General features: G+C 39.4%; 3 protein-coding genes across 3 annotated transcripts; 2 read left to right on the top strand and 1 right to left on the bottom strand.

Annotated features, from left to right (window-relative positions):
• Positions 1-231: 231 nt before the first annotated feature.
• On the top strand, positions 232-4,977 carry LOC129594257 (major facilitator superfamily domain-containing protein 6-like). Its single transcript, XM_055490879.1, has 5 exons — positions 232-904; positions 2,108-2,617; positions 2,974-3,457; positions 3,821-4,218; positions 4,491-4,977. The coding sequence occupies exons 1-5, from the start codon at positions 844-846 to the stop codon at positions 4,754-4,756; spliced, it is 1,719 nt and encodes a 572-aa protein (XP_055346854.1). The 5' UTR covers positions 232-843; the 3' UTR covers positions 4,757-4,977.
• Positions 4,978-6,160: 1,183 nt separating this feature from the next.
• Positions 6,161-6,875, top strand: LOC129594258 (cylicin-1-like). Its single transcript, XM_055490880.1, has one exon. The coding sequence runs from the start codon at positions 6,353-6,355 to the stop codon at positions 6,695-6,697; it is 345 nt and encodes a 114-aa protein (XP_055346855.1). The 5' UTR covers positions 6,161-6,352; the 3' UTR covers positions 6,698-6,875.
• Positions 6,296-15,377, bottom strand: LOC129594256 (uncharacterized). Its single transcript, XM_055490878.1, has 17 exons — positions 15,196-15,377; positions 14,627-14,663; positions 14,262-14,423; positions 13,401-14,114; positions 12,586-13,032; positions 12,026-12,367; positions 11,687-11,956; positions 11,559-11,599; positions 11,305-11,407; positions 10,816-11,211; positions 10,410-10,745; positions 9,937-10,184; positions 9,687-9,819; positions 9,151-9,594; positions 8,305-8,649; positions 7,797-8,156; positions 6,296-7,387 (listed from the first exon to the last, which is right to left on the bottom strand). The coding sequence occupies exons 1-17, from the start codon at positions 15,247-15,249 to the stop codon at positions 7,143-7,145; spliced, it is 4,677 nt and encodes a 1,558-aa protein (XP_055346853.1). The 5' UTR covers positions 15,250-15,377; the 3' UTR covers positions 6,296-7,142.
• Positions 15,378-16,400: the final 1,023 nt, after the last annotated feature.

Below are 16,400 nucleotides of genomic sequence, written 5' to 3'. Positions count from 1 at the left end.
GCATAATATTAATATGAAAGCTATTGTGGAAAATATTGAACTAACCAGACAATTATTAAAGCAAATTTAATAGCCTACTCCAACCTACGTCCTGTCCTAACAATTACAGCAAGCGTTTTAGAAGCAGCCGCTGTGATTCATTGAATGGAGGAGGATGGGCATCAGCCATCAGGGCGATGAATGCCGTACTGTACAGTACTAGTGTACAACGTAGATTGCGGCGTAGTTGACTGAGTAGTCTATGAACGTGCCGTCCTCGTACTATTGATCAAGTCGTATCTCGAACTGCATCTTCACTCTTCAGTCTTTACTTATGAGTGCTTTAGGATCCAGATTTCGTCTGGAATCGGCCAGGAATCTGGATAAATGCTGACTATCTTGAATCCTTGATCAGTTTTATTAGAGTACGATTCATCACTTAACCGGGAGCATTTCAAAGGCTGCTGCTGCCTTTGTTGTTTCTGTGCGCGATCATGAATTATCAGAGGCTGCATTACTATTTAATCAGTACGCTAGCGGTTCAGCTTTTCTGAGTGATATCATATTGATAAAAGCAGGCATATTGGCATATTTTGGTTATTATTTTGCATGGATCATCTTCGGCTAACGATTGCGAAAGCCGAAGCTGTGCATTTTGTAATCGGTACAAGCGATTATGGCTATGGCAGTGATTTATCAGCGTTTGCACTTGCATGGAGTCCATTGACTGAGATTGCAGCATGCTTGGAGTCGGGTTCTGGCCCATAGTTCCTTGATTCAAAGTGCTGCATTATTCGATTCCCATCAATGCTCCAGTGATAAGTGTTGCTGTTTTTTGTGTTCCTTATCGATATTTCAGGCAAGATGCTTCACGTTAACAAAGCCCTGATTCCTTTGAAGTTGTTCTTCTTCAATTACCTTGGAGGTGAGTCAGAAACGTGATTTATTCATTTGTTTACATTCAGCTGTCTGGTCCTTGTTTGCAGTTTCAGACATGTAGAATCACAGCCTAAACACTCATAATACGTAAATTGCCGCTGGCCTTGATTTTTGCGTTAACATTGACATGCATGACTTTGTATGACTGATGCGGAAAGTGAGAGTCAAAAGGGTTTTAAATTTCTGGATGAATTAAAAGCAGCATTATTTTTTTATATATAGACTTCTCACTTTTGCTTGCAGATTTCGAGTAGGAATACCAAATCTCGAAAAACATGATCATTGCATCGACAAAAAATGCAGCAACTTCGATAGTTACTAGATGCAGATGGATACAAATAGTATTATATTAATTTAAATAAATGCATAGCAGTGACTAATTTAAAGCCGACAGGATTTGGAAAATGTTCATACATAATAATAAAATATAGCGTATCCCGGACTGTTTTACATACCTGTGTTACTACATCTAATAATTAATATATCGGCCTGTGCTCCTGTTTTTCATACAAATTCGAATCCCTGGACGGTATTCAGCATGTCACAGACGAATATCGCGAAATTCGAGACTAAGATCCCTCGCCTTGGAGTTGAATTCGGGTCTCGAATTGATTTCACTAATGCTTTCTCACGACACACGATATGTGTGTGGAATCTGTAGATGATCTTTTCAGAATTTGCGTCAAATCTTGATTTAATGCAGTTGCTGGCGGCGCATGGATTTCTTTCGCTTGCTGACTGGGAGCAGTTCCGTAATCTTCCCAAGTAGTAGTGGTATTTTTGTTATATACCGTATGGGAAACCTTTCTACGTTTAAGTTGCAGAATTTGGATTTATTGTTGCCATTAGCTTAAATTCTGACAACGAAATGAGAAAGCTAGTATGGGATTGGGTGTACATACAACATATTATAAGAGTATGTATAATAATGTATCTTTCGCTTTCGAGGGGAAATATGCACAAAATTACTTACATTAACAAGTGAGATGCCTTCCCAAAAGTGTATTGTACTCTTAAAAAAAATTCTGGTGCGGGTCTATGAACATGGACCAAAAACGGCAATCATTCTTGCTAAAGCTCAAGTGATTTTACGATGTTTTTGTTTTGTAACATTGCCAATATTCTTTTATGCCGTATAAACGTTTGCATATAATATCTACTGTACTAATTATGGTTGTGTTCGTTTCAGGGTTAGCATGCATTGTACCGTACATGCCGGTGTTTATGTTTCATCTCGGATTTAATGAAAGTGAAGTTGGTGTAATCTATGGAATTTTGCCGTTTATTGGTTTATTATCGAAACCATTAGGAGGGATTGTAGCAGACAAGTTGAACGCTCACCGGTTGGTCTTGGTGGTGGCCTTGACCATTCAAGCCGTTTTCACCTTTGTTGTTTATTATTTGCCCCCTGTTCCGCTGGTAACAAGTTCGCATTCCCTCCAGCTATCTTGTAATCAGCAGTTAACGACCATACGCTTGAGTACGAACGGGACGATCTTCTGCGGAGAGGATTCCTCCAAGCTGGTACAGTGCTACTTCCGTGATCCTGATCCATATGTATTCAGAGCGCTAAACATCAGCCCACAGCCGATGCCAATTGAATTCACTGTCACAAAACGCTCCTGGCCGAACGTGACTAATGACTCCACCAACGCAGATCCGAGCGGGACGATGTTTCCGGTGGAATTATTTTATCAAGGTGAGCTGGGATTTTAATTCGAAAATTGTCTTCGCTGTCTCTTAAACCCATCGCCCATATTTCTCAGAGCACTTTAACAGTGTAATTAATGTGAAATTGCTAAATTTGTCTGTCCGTTAACCTTTTTATGGATCTGCCCGAGAAAATGTATAAGTTTTACCGAACAGTTATACTTCGTAGTGTAAAATAAGAGCTGTGTTACGACTGCGATATTTAAAATTCTGTGCTCCCTTCTGCGGGACTGTTCAGTTTGAGCTGTCCGCTGACTATAAATAACAATGGCATGGTAGCGTTTTTCGAACTTAACATAAATATTTGGCGAATTTCGAGCTTAATATGATTTTGTATTTTGATAGGACAAAACCGGACAACGTGTGTGGACTCTGTCTCGTCCTCGAATTGTTCGGCCAACATTTGCCCGGACAGTTCTACACAATCTACGCCGTTCGTTAGATTTTCGTTTCAGTTCTGGTTGTTGTTAATTGTTCTGACCATATCCCGAGTGGGCTATGCGGCCACTTATTCCATTAGCGATTCTGTGGCGTTTGATCTGATCAGCCAACAGAAGAAACCCGTATCCTATGGAATGCAGCGCGCATTTGGCAGTCTGGGATGGGCGTCGGCAGCTGTTGTTGTGGGATTTTTGTTGGATAAATTTTCCAACACCGTCAAGGATTATCAGATCGAAGATTATGCACCGGCTTTCTATGGATTTGTTATTTTGATTGGATTTGCCATTGTTACTGCACTGTTCTTGAAACCGTCGGAGAACATTCGTTCAACACAGGTGTTGAAAAATATTGTGAAACTCTTCGAGGACGGTGAATTCATCATTTTCAGGTCTGCATGTGCATCAGTAACGACATCTGTATTTTAATTTATGTACTTTACTAATTTACCATTTTCTTTTTGTTTGTAAACTTTTTACATTTTGTAATTAATCTACATTCTACAGTAATAAGACGTTGTAGGCAACAGCTTTTTATAAAGGCTAATTCGCCAACATTTCTGCTGACACTAACCATAAGATTCTTCAATCTGTAAATTTTTCACAGATAAATTGTAGTTGCACTCAGATTTCTGCGTAATTGAGTAGCGAACTTACGGAAAACGGCAAAAGATTTTACAAACATGCAAAAGATTTTACAAACATACAAAGTACCGGTTTATTACAGCAGTTGAACTCTGTCTATATGATTTTAGTATTGGAGCGTTTCTGGTTGGAATGCTGACCGGTCTTTTGTACACGTTTTTGTTTATCTACATCGAATCCGAGTTGAAAGCGGTGAAGCTGGTGATGGGTCTCACTCAGCTGGCTGAGTGCTTCGGTGAAGCGCCGTTCATGTTTCTGTCCAGTTGGATTATAACCCGGATGGGTCATCATGGCGCGATGACGGCAGCGTTGGCCTCGTTTTGTATTCGTTATATTGGTTACTCATTGCTGGGAGAGAATTACTGGTGGATTCTTATCCTGGAGTTGTTCCATGGTCCTGGATTCGGTTTATTTTACGCTAACATGGCCACATTTGCTAACACAGTGGCACCGGCTGGTGCGGCGGCCACGATGCAGGGGGTGTTGGGAGGGATCTATGATGCATTTGGTAAGTAATCACGAAGCTGAAAGCTAGTAACGCCACGCAGACCACGATGTTTTACTAAGAATTGGTTAGATGTTTACTAAAACTGTTAAAAAGTGTATATCGCCCACATAATTACGCTTGGTTTTGCGATCGGAATTACGATATAGTTTATTTTTTTTTGTGTATCTTGTCATGCAGGCACATTATTGGGCGTTGTCCTTAATGTTGATCGAACTACAGTGCTGCGAAATTTGTAACTGGGCGGAATGATTTATTTTTGTTGTATCTTTTAGGAATTGGTTTTGGTGGATTGGTGGGTGGTGCGGTGTACTATCGATTTGGAGGCCGGTTGGCATGGCGAGGATTTGGTGTTGCCGCCGGGATCGCGGCGATTCTGTATGCAGCCACGGCGTTCTATGTTTACCGACGTAAAGCCCGTGCCAAAATGTTGAGTGAGCTGAATAATGGGTCACTACAAGATATTGCCACCACTACAAACGGCTACGAAACACCGATCCCGCCTGATACTCCGTCAGAAAAGGAACGATTGACTACGTGATTGGACTTGCCAGTATGCTTGCAAAAAAAGAGTGCATTTTTCGCACTCGGTGCAGGAGAATTCAGTGTTCTCATATTATTTAACTCCCTTTTCAGTATGTTTTTTACCGCGTGCTTTTTGATCTATTTGCCCGAAGATATTGTTGCACGAATTGATTTCATGCCCGATCTGCGTTGCTTCGAGATTATGATGGTATACAAAATAAATATCAACATCCGAAGCTTTTGTTATTCATTATTCACTTCACAAAAGCTCGAAACGGGATTAACGTATCGCAAATATTGCAGCGTTCTGTCTTTTTTGCATCACTTTTTCTCAGTTTTCGTCTCGGTTTTTAAGGCCGTTCCCGAAATTTTCTGATTAGCAGTGGTTGCGAGTTCGTTCGCTTTAATCTGAGCTGCCGTGACTGTCTCTTTAGCTTGCTGTTTTACTACTTCCAGTTGTTTTTCCGCTGCCTCTTTCATCTCTTGTCCCTTGAGGACAGCCGCTTCTTTTGCCGCCGCTGCCGCTTTGGCGCTTAGTTCTTTGGCTTCTTGGGTCTTCTGTTCCGATGTGCACATATTTTGCTTGGATTTGGATGCCATTTTGTCGGTGTATCTTTGGCTTGATCAGTCTGCAGCAAGTCTTGTGGCTCTTTCAGGCACGGAAGAATTTTCAAATTCCAGATCAGAAAAAGGGATGTCTCCGTCGTTTGGAATTACAGATAGTGATAGAGATATCGATTTCTTACTTTAACTAGGAAATATCTGAATAGAAGTACGTACTGCAGGTTAATCTAAATATTTAAATCGCGCGGCAGCACTTTGGTAAGTCACCGTGCGATTATAATCAGTTTAGTACTAGTAAATTTTTCAGTTGTTTCCGGAAGCTCTGCTAATTGCAAGCGGAGTACAATAATATTATAGAAATGCTTAAGTACAGATACTGTACAAAGTACTGTTGTAAATTATGTGTTTCATTGCGCACTACAGTTTCATGATGAAGTACGAAGTATACAAGTTGTTTTTAAAAAAATGCGCAAAATAAGAAAAAATTACAAACGTTACAACAAAGAAATTCTGCCAAAGAAAAATCTCTTTTATTTTATTTTTTTCGCCGTGGATCACAGTAGCCAGAAAAGATTTGGACATTTCTGATTTTTGTTTTCATTTTATACTTGAGAAATGCATTAAACTCATAGGTTAATTACGAATTGTTTGTGTGCAACAATGTGCTTAATCATTTCAATAAGTAATTGCAGTTTTGCGTAACCTTAATAATTATTATTAATTTTGTATCACACACAATTCTGTAATCCATGATTCCGTACGACTTGTCTCAGGCATTTTCGAATAATTAAGTCGTACGGACGTTTTGCGCTGCCCCGGCAACATGCCAAAAGGTCATGATTCTCGTCATTGAATCTGTGTACTTTGATTCATCAAAATTTTAATCACATTACATTAGTGCAACTGCTATACTTTTGATTCCACACTTAGAATATCAGCTTGCAGTAACTAGCCTAACCTGCGGCACTCCACAAGAGCGCAAAATCGGATAACTCATAGTCGCACACACCGTTCTTATCTGTAAAAGAAAGTACAATTGCCGTGTACAATGGCCGATAGCAAACTGAAGACCGAACCGGTGACGAAAAGCCCTTCATCGACCAATTTAGGAATAACACCGGCGGGCAAACCCGGCGATGCGCCGGTATCAAAGGAAAACCTGGCGGCTGCCAAAGTGACCTTAAATAGCGGAGCGGATGCCCAGCTGAAGAACACAGCCGGTGCACAAAATCCCGCAGCCGTCAAATCTAACGAAACGGCAGGAACGAAACCCGAGGAGAAAAAAGAGGACAAGAAACCTGCTGATAAGAAGGATGCGGATAAAAAAGATGAGAAAAAGGGAGAAAAGAAAGATGAGAAGAAAGACGACAAAAAGGATGACAAAAAGAAGTAAAGCAGTTATGCAGCCTTGCTTGTCACTGTTCTTCCTATTTGTTAACTTCCATACAATTTCGCATAAGTTCAGCATATGATACAAGTGTATAAGTATCAAAGATCACCTGGGTAATAAATTCTTTAATAACCTATTACAGCAAGCTTAAGACGCCGGAAATCTATCATACAGTAACAAAATAAATTATTGCATAAGTGTAATGCACAGGCTACTAAAGTCGTTACCGACAAAATTATAGCAATTCAACACCGTAGTTTTATAATTTTTACGGTTTTATGTACCTACACCGGAAGCGAACTGGAGGAAAAACAGTGTGCTTATTATACAGGTTTTGTAAAGATCGTTTGACAATATAACAGATAACCGTCTTCATGAAATAATTTACAACAAAGGATTATAGGAACAACAAGTCAGCTTAATGTTACTGTAACTTTGTCTACTGTAATTACGGTAGAAGGATAGGTAGCTGGGTGGATGTGCTTGTGGTGGTAATGGGATAATTTGCCGGGCTAACGTTCAGATGCAAATCACCATAAACCTGTGTTTTAGCACCATTAATATTTAATACTGATTTATCCAAAAGCCCCAGCACAGTGTACTGTAATGTGTAGGAAGATGGCCCGGCATCCAGTGCATACGTTTCCGGTAGTATTGTGTCCAATGTAACGGTAATGTTAGACACTCGTGAATCTGTAAGAGCACAATGCATACTCGTACATGGTTACAGGTATGCAGAAAACAATAATATTTAACATAATACTCATTTCTATTCAGCAAAATGAAAAAATCGTATACCTATATGGCTATATCACTATATGTACAAGGAAAGCATACAAGGAAATCGTGGAATTCATACAAGGTGCATTGTAGAGACGCATCATATCATTCAAGTACATGAATGTCATAAGATCAGTACGTAGTTACTGCACCATGCCATTTGCGATTACTTAACTTGGTCAAGAAGACATGCTGTTTAATTCCCTCATTTTGCACCGGTACGGATTTTTTCATGAGAAATAATTTAATTACGATAAACTTTAATTACAGTATTTTTTAGAGAATTTGGTCGCTGATATAAAGGTGATTATTTGACCTTTACCTAAAGCCCGAGCCCATGCTTGTCGCAGAGTGGAAGCGGTTTCGTTCTGATCAGTCTGCACTGCGCTGTCTAGTCGCACCGAGTCTCGAAATCCCACAAGAACTGCATCATCCATTAGATTGGTATCGTTATCCATAAGAGATTTTAGTAAAAGTTTCGTCGATGGTCCTGACTGAATAGCGGAAACACTAGTCATCAGTAACAAATCCCGGAATTTCTGCTCCACGGCGATCGGTGCCAGTAATGTATTGTTGGTGACAACTAACACAAGTTGATACCGGGTTACAACGGTAACGTTGTTTGTGGGATCCGTTACCGCTTCGTCGTGATTCCATGCATGGACCACCCGCGCGTCACTTCCTGAAAAAAGCAGAAACCGCAAAATGTAGATCATGCGCTTACTGACTGAGAGGTTGATATTTTTATTATTATTACTTAAAATTATTACTACTTAAAAGTAGTAATGGCTGGAAAATACGATCTTACGAATTTATTTTGGTGTTCTTACCAATAGCAATTTTATAAAGGGTGCTGACAGCATTTTCTACGTCGCTAGAGGATGTAATATTGACGAACGAGGTAGAGTTGCTCGCTTCGACCACGGTGAATATGTTCAACGGTTCCACTTCCGGTGTCGGGTAGATTTCATCGAAATTTACTACGTATGGCACATTGCCATCCATGACGAACTGCCGAAATTGTTCCTGCTTCGCCGAAAAATCGATGTGGTGGTTTCTTGATAAAATTACTACCACGTAGTATAACTGGTGCGTTTTACTTCCGGATTCCAAATCATTAATGTATGGAGGGAATTCGGCGTAAGCAGCCAGCTGGATGAACATAGCATCCGATCCTGTTGCATATACATACTAGTATACAAAATTTTATGATTCAAGAGGCGTCAAAACCATCTGTTTTAATCTTATGAATTAAGGGAATGTGAGCTTTGGTTCTTTTCGTAATGAAGTTATATAGTTGTAATTGTATATTTTCAGCTTTTAAAAGCAAGTCAGCCAGTCTAATTATACGAGTATATACCTGCAAAAGGCACTAGAAAATGATGTTTGCAGTACCGCTCACATACCATAACTACAGATAAGTCACATAAGTGTAACCGTACAGAATTTACAATTAATTATTGCAACAACTAGAAGGTAAAATATTCACAATTTGTAAAAACAACTCATAAACTACAGTCGCTATAAATTCCGGCTGTGCATCGACATCAGTCACTACCGTATTCACTATTTTTTTGTATACTTGTATACAGCAATGCAAATTGTTTCTTGAGTAAAGCTTTGTATCGCGCGGTTGATTGTACTTGTAAGATACAAAAATGATGTACAAAGCTTACCTAGCAATCCCGACCACGCTGCTTGGAAAGCCACAATTGCACCATCTCGCACGGTAAGGTTTTCGTAATACAACCGCAGCGTATCCTGAATTATATACGGTTTCACTGAGTGATCTTCATCCTTAGGGCGAGCAGCCAGTGCATTAAAAACAGCGACTTCCGGAAAAGTCACTCCGTTAGCAAAGTAGCTAGCCGAAAACTGGATGGTGGCATTAGCAACCGCTGGTGCGCCTTGACCTTTATCCAGCTGATCGGTAATGAAGACATTGTACGCATTGCTGAGATAACTATGAAGCGTTATGTTGGCCGCCGTTATATTAATGCTGATGGACTTTTCCGGATAATAAACAACGGCATACAAAATGTCGTAATTTTTTTGGGAAGAAGTAGTTGATAAAAGTGTGATGTCCAAAAGAAAAAGCCGAACAGCGTCCAGTCGGATACCTTATCATTAAAAAATATAAAAAACATTTGTGATTTGCAGGATTTAACTTTCATATTTCATAATTAAGTTCACTCCTTCCATTCCAACACACCTAAACTGATCGCCCACAATTTTCCCAGTTCCTGGAAAGCTAAATCCCGTTCTGCAGTTGTCGAATACTGCAGTATAATGGAATCGGTAAATGTTGAAACAGGCGCTGTCGTAAGCGTGGTGGCTGGCGCACTCTGATAGCAAAATTATAAAAAAACAAATTAACATCACATGAATTAATACGAAAATTATTATTTTTGGTTGTTCACTGTAACATCTACAATTATTTTAAACTTCAGACATCGACCTACCGTTCTGTTGAGTTGTTTAAACGCTATTGCATCCCGATAGACAACGTCCGTGTTGTTAAAGTATCTAGCAAAGATTGCCGCAAATTTCTGCTGGATGCTTTTGGATGTAAAATTCACTCCGACCGGTTTTGTTATTCGAAGCATATAGCGTATATCATATACTGTTTGATTGTTTGCTACGGACAGAAGCGGGGCCAAGGTTGATTTGAAAATATTTGGATCCACAGTCGAATTTACGTTCCCAGCATCTGCAACCATTATGACAATTCTGTATATTATACAATATTTTCTTCACAAAATATCACAAAGTTTTTGTGACGCTTCGCATAGTATTGTTCAAGTATTTGGATGTTGAGCTTCCCAAGTAAAACGATTTTTGCTTGTGCTAATTAAAAGTCAACGTGTTAAAACTTATCATTGACTGGAATATTGATGCTATTATCTTGCACATAAGTAATCAATTAACAACAAACCTCGTGATGCGTTTTTCCAAAGGTTGAAAAGGTCACGCATAATCAGACTTCGTGCCTGATTATTATTGCCTATAATCTGAACCGAATCGACAATAACAATCAAAGAGGAGTCTTTCGATTGGTCGGAGCAGTTAATGTTGCGGAACTCGGGACTGTCCGTACCCGATCCGATTGTGTCGTTAATCCGCTTTTTGACAGCCTGATAAATGTCCCCTGACTCCAGGGAACTGTTGGAGGTTAGCACAGTTACGGCGTAGCGGATGGAAGAGTTGAAAGTACCGTTCGGCACAATGGATTCTTCATTCAGAATGGTCAGATACGCTTGTATTGCCCAGTCTGTGGGCAAATCAAACATACTGAGTTATTAGCACACGAAGTTCAAAATAATCAATTCAACGGAATTTACCAAAATTCAGAGTAAAATTCTTCAAAAGTGGTAGAATGTGTGAACTTTGATTAGTCACGATCTCTCCAATGGTGACATAGGAATGGATGACCTTTTCTTTGTCGTCGCCATATACTGACCACTGCTGTTTGCAGCTGTTATCGACGTCCACTTGCGGCCGCGTATCGTCTGGGAAGTCAAGGTTGTTGTTCCGTTGCTTGAAAATAGTGGAATTCTGTACAAGCCCTTGGAATTTGGCTTTTGCCGCGCTAACATCTATCTTCTGATTAGACGATGGAATTACGGAATACGATATTTCATGTGGATCATCATCGTGGTTTGTGGTGTTGGCTGACTGATTGGTGGGTATAACATTGTCGTTGGTTACGCTTATCCTTACATCAAATACGTCTTGTCCTGAAAACATTAATTTTGCAATACATAACCTGTACTCGAAAATATTATATCTGCTGGTTTGTTTTTATGGAAATCATTTCTAAATAACCTTGCCTAACACATCCGCCCATAGCTTCCGAAGTTGTGATAGTATTTGGTTTCGTTGCGTTTCATTTGGATAAGAAAAAATGATAGTGTCAGAAAATACTGCTCCGCTCTGTAAATGAACCAATTAATGAGATCATATCATTGATATTATGTATGTAGTAGTTACAAATATTATATTACATGTCACTCAGGCACTCGAGCTAATTACATATAATGGCAAGCATCCAAATATAAATGGTTTTAGTACAAATTTTCTGTACCGGTGTTATTGTTGATACACTCGAATCCGTACTAGATGGCGCTGCAAGCAATTGTTTTTAATGCGCAGTTCACGTTGACACTGACAGTCAATACTACAGGTTGTAAATATACAAATTATTTCGCTTACCAGTGGTAGTTGTTGTAGTTGCCGGTGTTGTAGTTTGCGGGACCACATCAATATCGGTGACCGACAGCAGCAGCGAAGAGTTACGAATCAACGGTACCAGTTCACGAAATTTGACCTTTAACGCCGTCGTATTCCACTCGCTGTTGTTGCAGTAAAATCCCACTCGGAAATATAATTTTGTTATCGGCATGCCTTGGTCACCGGCTAAGGAGAATGTCTGTTCCGACCCGGCATGGTACACCCAGAACCGAATATTCCACGCTTTCGGCCCTATCGAAATGGAATTACAAAGTACATTAACCGGTGGTAGATTATTTACACTCTGATCATATAGCTTACCAATGATACTGGTCCATGCTTGCTGTAAAGCTTTAATAGCCAAATCGGGGACCTTATCAGTCTGGTATGCTAGATTGACCGTATCGAAAATAACGAAAATTTTTGTATTGCTGCGTGTGTATTCCAGTATGGCTGTTGGCAGTTGACTGGTTTCTGGTTCCAGTTTTACATACAGCGAATCGGCACTGCTGGTGGCCAGTTGCCGGAACCGGCTCTTGGCGGCTTCGATATCCCACGAAGAGAGTTCGCTTACGAACACCACCGTGTACGAAACATTAATAATATTTTCACTGGTTGTTTCCCGATTGGAAAGGGCAATTTGAACTTCCACTGCATCGTCTCCTTAATAAACAAAAATTCAACAGTAACGCAATATTTTACCGAATTGATTACGTAAAGGTCACTTAAAAATTTTTGTTTATTAATTAATTTGATTAAATAATTTCTGATATGTTCGCAGCGCCAGGAAATTTCAAAGTTTAAAGGTGTATTCTACTTGTTTATGAAGGTTATGGTGCCTGTTTGTCAGCATTGCTGGAGTTCAGCACAATACGTCTCACCTAGTACTTCCTTCCATAAATCGTGCAACGGCCGTAAAAACAATGAGCTAGTTTCCACCGTCGCATTATACACTCGCACTTTATCATGAATTAGATGCACATTGGTATTCAAAAGATCTTTAATGCTCGTGGTGCTGTTCGTGCTGTTTTGCAGTACGAAGACATTAGCTGGCATCCAGAATAAATCCTGAGTAACCGCTACATAACCGAAAAGTGCCGTCATGTTGACCACAGGCACAGGAGTGTCCACCATAAACGGTATGCTTGTCAAGTCCAACAATCGCTGAAACTTTTGTGTGGCTTCGATGACATCGGCATTCAGATATTTTGTGCTGCACTGGATGATGAAAGTACAGTTGTTAATTTGTCGATCATCAATCAGTGGACCCACCGAACGAATTTTTGTGGTAGAGTTCAACGAAAGCTCCATTGTCGTTAAAGGAACATCTGGAAAACCATCGAAATTAGGATTTAAACGAACGTGAATTCGAAGGAATTTTTGAGAATAATTGTTTTATGAATCATGTGAAACAGGATTAATAATTATGGCATTTATCTTTTTTGTTGTTGGTACTATATTAAATAAAGATTATAATATAATAAACGAAAATGTATAATGCTAGTAGTATTTATAATTTGTTATTTTATAATACGGACAGATGCTTGAACATGCACCTATAACTATTTATAAAAATAAAAACCCAATTTCTACAGAAGCGCTTACATGCGTGAAAATTTGTATAACATTCTGACTGGTTTCCGTATATAGCATTTATATCACGGAAAGCTTGACCTTAAATTTACCACTTGCTTACTTAATATAAAAGCCCATAATTTTCGAATTAGTTCCATGCCTTGATCACGCTCGTCATTGTTAGCATAGGCAATTATGTTACTGTGTGTAACCGTCAACACGCCATCGGGATTCGGCGCAACATCCGCCACGGTCAACGCCTTCAAATCGGATGACCATTGAAAAGGTGTGCCGAGAAGTGCCGGCATGCGTGCAGCGGAAATCAGTTGACGGATTTTCAGCTTGACCTGGTCCACGTCCACATGCCCGGTACTGTCGCCAAACAGAAGATACATCACCTTGACCGGTTCAGCACCGAATTCTTGTGTTGATTTGGGAATGATCTGCACCAGGTGCAGTTCGAGACGAGATACACCTTTGCCCAGCGTCTTTTGCCATAAGCTTTTCAATTGGACCAGTAACTGGGTTTTGGTGTCGTCGTTCGAGTAGGTCATCCACACTGAATCCATTAAAGCGAAAGGGTCACTGCCGGTGCCCTTTGTCTGCATGGTATCCGTAATAGCGTTGCGACCTTTGGTGACAGCGCTAATACCCCAGTAGCTGTTTTTTAGTAGTAACTGGTCGAATTTGCTCCTAATTGCGTCGTCAATGACTTCCGGTTTGAATTTAGGACTGGCAATGACAAAGTGTGCAATTTCCTTTATAGATGTTCCTGATTTTGGTGGTTCTTTAGAAGCTTTCCACGAGAAAAATTGAACGGATGAACAATCATTTTCTGTAAATTTAGTATGAGTTTTAGTTGTCTTTCGTTTAATGACGAAACGTAAGAGCGGAAATAATAATAATTTATTCTTGGAGTAGTAATTCAGATAACTCATTATACAACCTGTTAAAATTAAAGTGTTCGAAAGTTTGTACATACTGGCCGTCAAAAGCTGGCACCATATGTTACGAATCTTTTCAATTTGCGAATTCCTCGCAGTATCCGTCTGGTAAATGAGAAGGCGAACATCCGTTGTTACAAAATATTGCACTTGACTAGATTCTGTTTTGGCTGCAAAATTCAGTTTGCCAGTATTCGAATCTGAAAAACGACATGAAGTTGTACGAGTTCTATACGCACTGGATTTTCCAGATCACCATTGCAATTCAAGCCACAACACAAGAAAAGCGGTTTAGAACTCTTATCGTATTGTGTGGTAGACCGTATTGTCAAGGTTCTTGTGTTCGTATGGATTTATGACTAAACTTAGCCATAATAATACTATAAATTTTACGATTACAAACCTGTGATGCCGGCTGATTGAGCTGATATCCACATAATCTATAGGAAAATAAGTTAAACTTCACAATATTTCGAGTACAATAATTATTATACATACTAGTATAATAAATTGACATTCAAAATACAAAGAAAATTACTTTATAGAAAATGACAGTTAATTAAAGTAAGTGATGGTGTTGTAACTATGCACGTAACCTGATCCTGATGTATCAAAAGAATTTCCCGATATGCTTGATTATCCATAAAATTTATAACTGCGACGGTTATTCGCAACTTTCTATCGCAATAACGGAAAACGTTTTGCCGCATAGATGATTTATAAAACTCAGCTCAAACTATCTTACATTTACACTGAAGAGACAACAGTACTGTGCCATATGTACATAGATAAATCTGTTGTACAGTACTTTCTTCTACAGTGTATTCCTGTTTTAAAATTTCAGCAGGATGCTCTTTGACTTTACTGTGGTATATCCCGAAGAAACTGTAAAAAACGTTGCAGCTGAAATGAGATGGAGCGTTTTGAATCTGAAATTTATAAAAACGCGTTCTCCGGCCAGTTCTTACTTACCTTTAACTGCAGCACAATAATCACGAACAGGATAACAGATAGTGTACACGCCATCTTTCAACTATCAGTAGATTACAGTAACAACTGCAAGGCATCCGGTGAAAACCAAATTCCCAAAGGCAAGAAGATAACTTTTATCGACCGCACGGAGTGCGGAGATGTCAGTACCACTCGTTACTGCATATTTTAGTAGCACAGCCTCACTTAAAAATTTGCATGGTCTGGCAAAATGCAATTCGGAAAAGCTGGCATTTTTAATCGCGAGTTGTATCGTGCGATTGCAAACCATTCATGATTAAAGTGTACATCAACTGCAAGGCATCCGGTGAAAACCCATAAAACGTGAAAGGCAAGAAGATAACTTTTATCGACCGCACGGAGTGCGGAGATGTCAGTACCACTCGTTACTGCATATTTTGCAGATTCAGAAATACATTTTAATACATTAATTAAATAGCTCACTGTTTTAAAATTTCAGCATGTGCTCAAAACAGCATTTGGAAAATGGACTATTTAACTACACGCAGATTACAGTCATGTATTCTAACATTTGTCAAACTGCGCAGATTCAGTTTCACCATGCCAATTGGCAAATTTGTATTCGATTGATGGTTCACTCAAAACAAAGTGCATCACACATTAATAACATCACAGAAGATCAAAAGATACAGTTATTACTAATGCCTAGATTTTTTTTCGCAATGGTTTTTCCTCTCACCATCAGTGACTCAAATGAGTGCTACAATAATTATACGATCTCCATAAAACGTGATCGCCAGTGTCTCGTGTTGTGCGCATTCATATTCATCATCATAGAAAAAATGTTGTGGCGTGTTGTCGCACAATCATATATAACCATGAATACAACCATGAAACCGGTGTAATTTGTTGTTGTTGTATAGTGCAGATTCAAAGGTCTGCGTGAGCGTAATTATTATTACCGATATGACTACTTAGCTATAATTATTTCGGCTTTATATCGCGTGCGCACTAAGAGAAGTTTCCAGGACGTCTACGGACGTAAACACTTTGCGCTATTGTGCGCAGCGATCGGAATTAATTTTAGCTTATGATTCATTCAAGTGGAATCAAATCGTGAAACAAGTAGCACTTGTATTACAGTGTACTGTATGTGATCGCATACTGCAGATTGTAATGTTTTGCGGCCTGTTCTTTTCCACATTAACATAATGCCACAAAGCATA

This window comes from Paramacrobiotus metropolitanus, unplaced genomic scaffold (genome assembly GCF_019649055.1).
Source record: "Paramacrobiotus metropolitanus isolate TYO unplaced genomic scaffold, Prichtersi_v1.0 Parri_scaffold0000067, whole genome shotgun sequence".
NCBI lineage: Eukaryota > Metazoa > Tardigrada > Eutardigrada > Parachela > Macrobiotidae > Paramacrobiotus > Paramacrobiotus metropolitanus.
The sequence above is the reverse complement of the archived record's forward strand: the minus strand, read 5'-3'. Positions and strand labels throughout refer to the sequence as shown.

Coding starts and splice junctions, on each gene's coding strand:
- LOC129594257 (XM_055490879.1), top strand. CDS start 844: ATGCTTCACGTTAACAAAGCCCTGATTCCTTTGAAGTTGTTCTTCTTC. Junction 905..2,107: donor CTTCTTCAATTACCTTGGAG/GTGAGTCAGAAA, acceptor TGTTCGTTTCAG/GGTTAGCATGCATTGTACCG. Junction 4,219..4,490: donor AGGGATCTATGATGCATTTG/GTAAGTAATCAC, acceptor TGTATCTTTTAG/GAATTGGTTTTGGTGGATTG.
- LOC129594258 (XM_055490880.1), top strand. CDS start 6,353: ATGGCCGATAGCAAACTGAAGACCGAACCGGTGACGAAAAGCCCTTCA.
- LOC129594256 (XM_055490878.1), bottom strand. CDS start 15,249: ATGGCGTGTACACTATCTGTTATCCTGTTCGTGATTATTGTGCTGCAG. Junction 12,368..12,585: donor TTTATGGAAGGAAGTACTAG/GTGAGACGTATT, acceptor TTGTTTATTAAG/GAGACGATGCAGTGGAAGTT. Junction 9,595..9,686: donor ATTGTGGGCGATCAGTTTAG/GTGTGTTGGAAT, acceptor TTTAATGATAAG/GTATCCGACTGGACGCTGTT.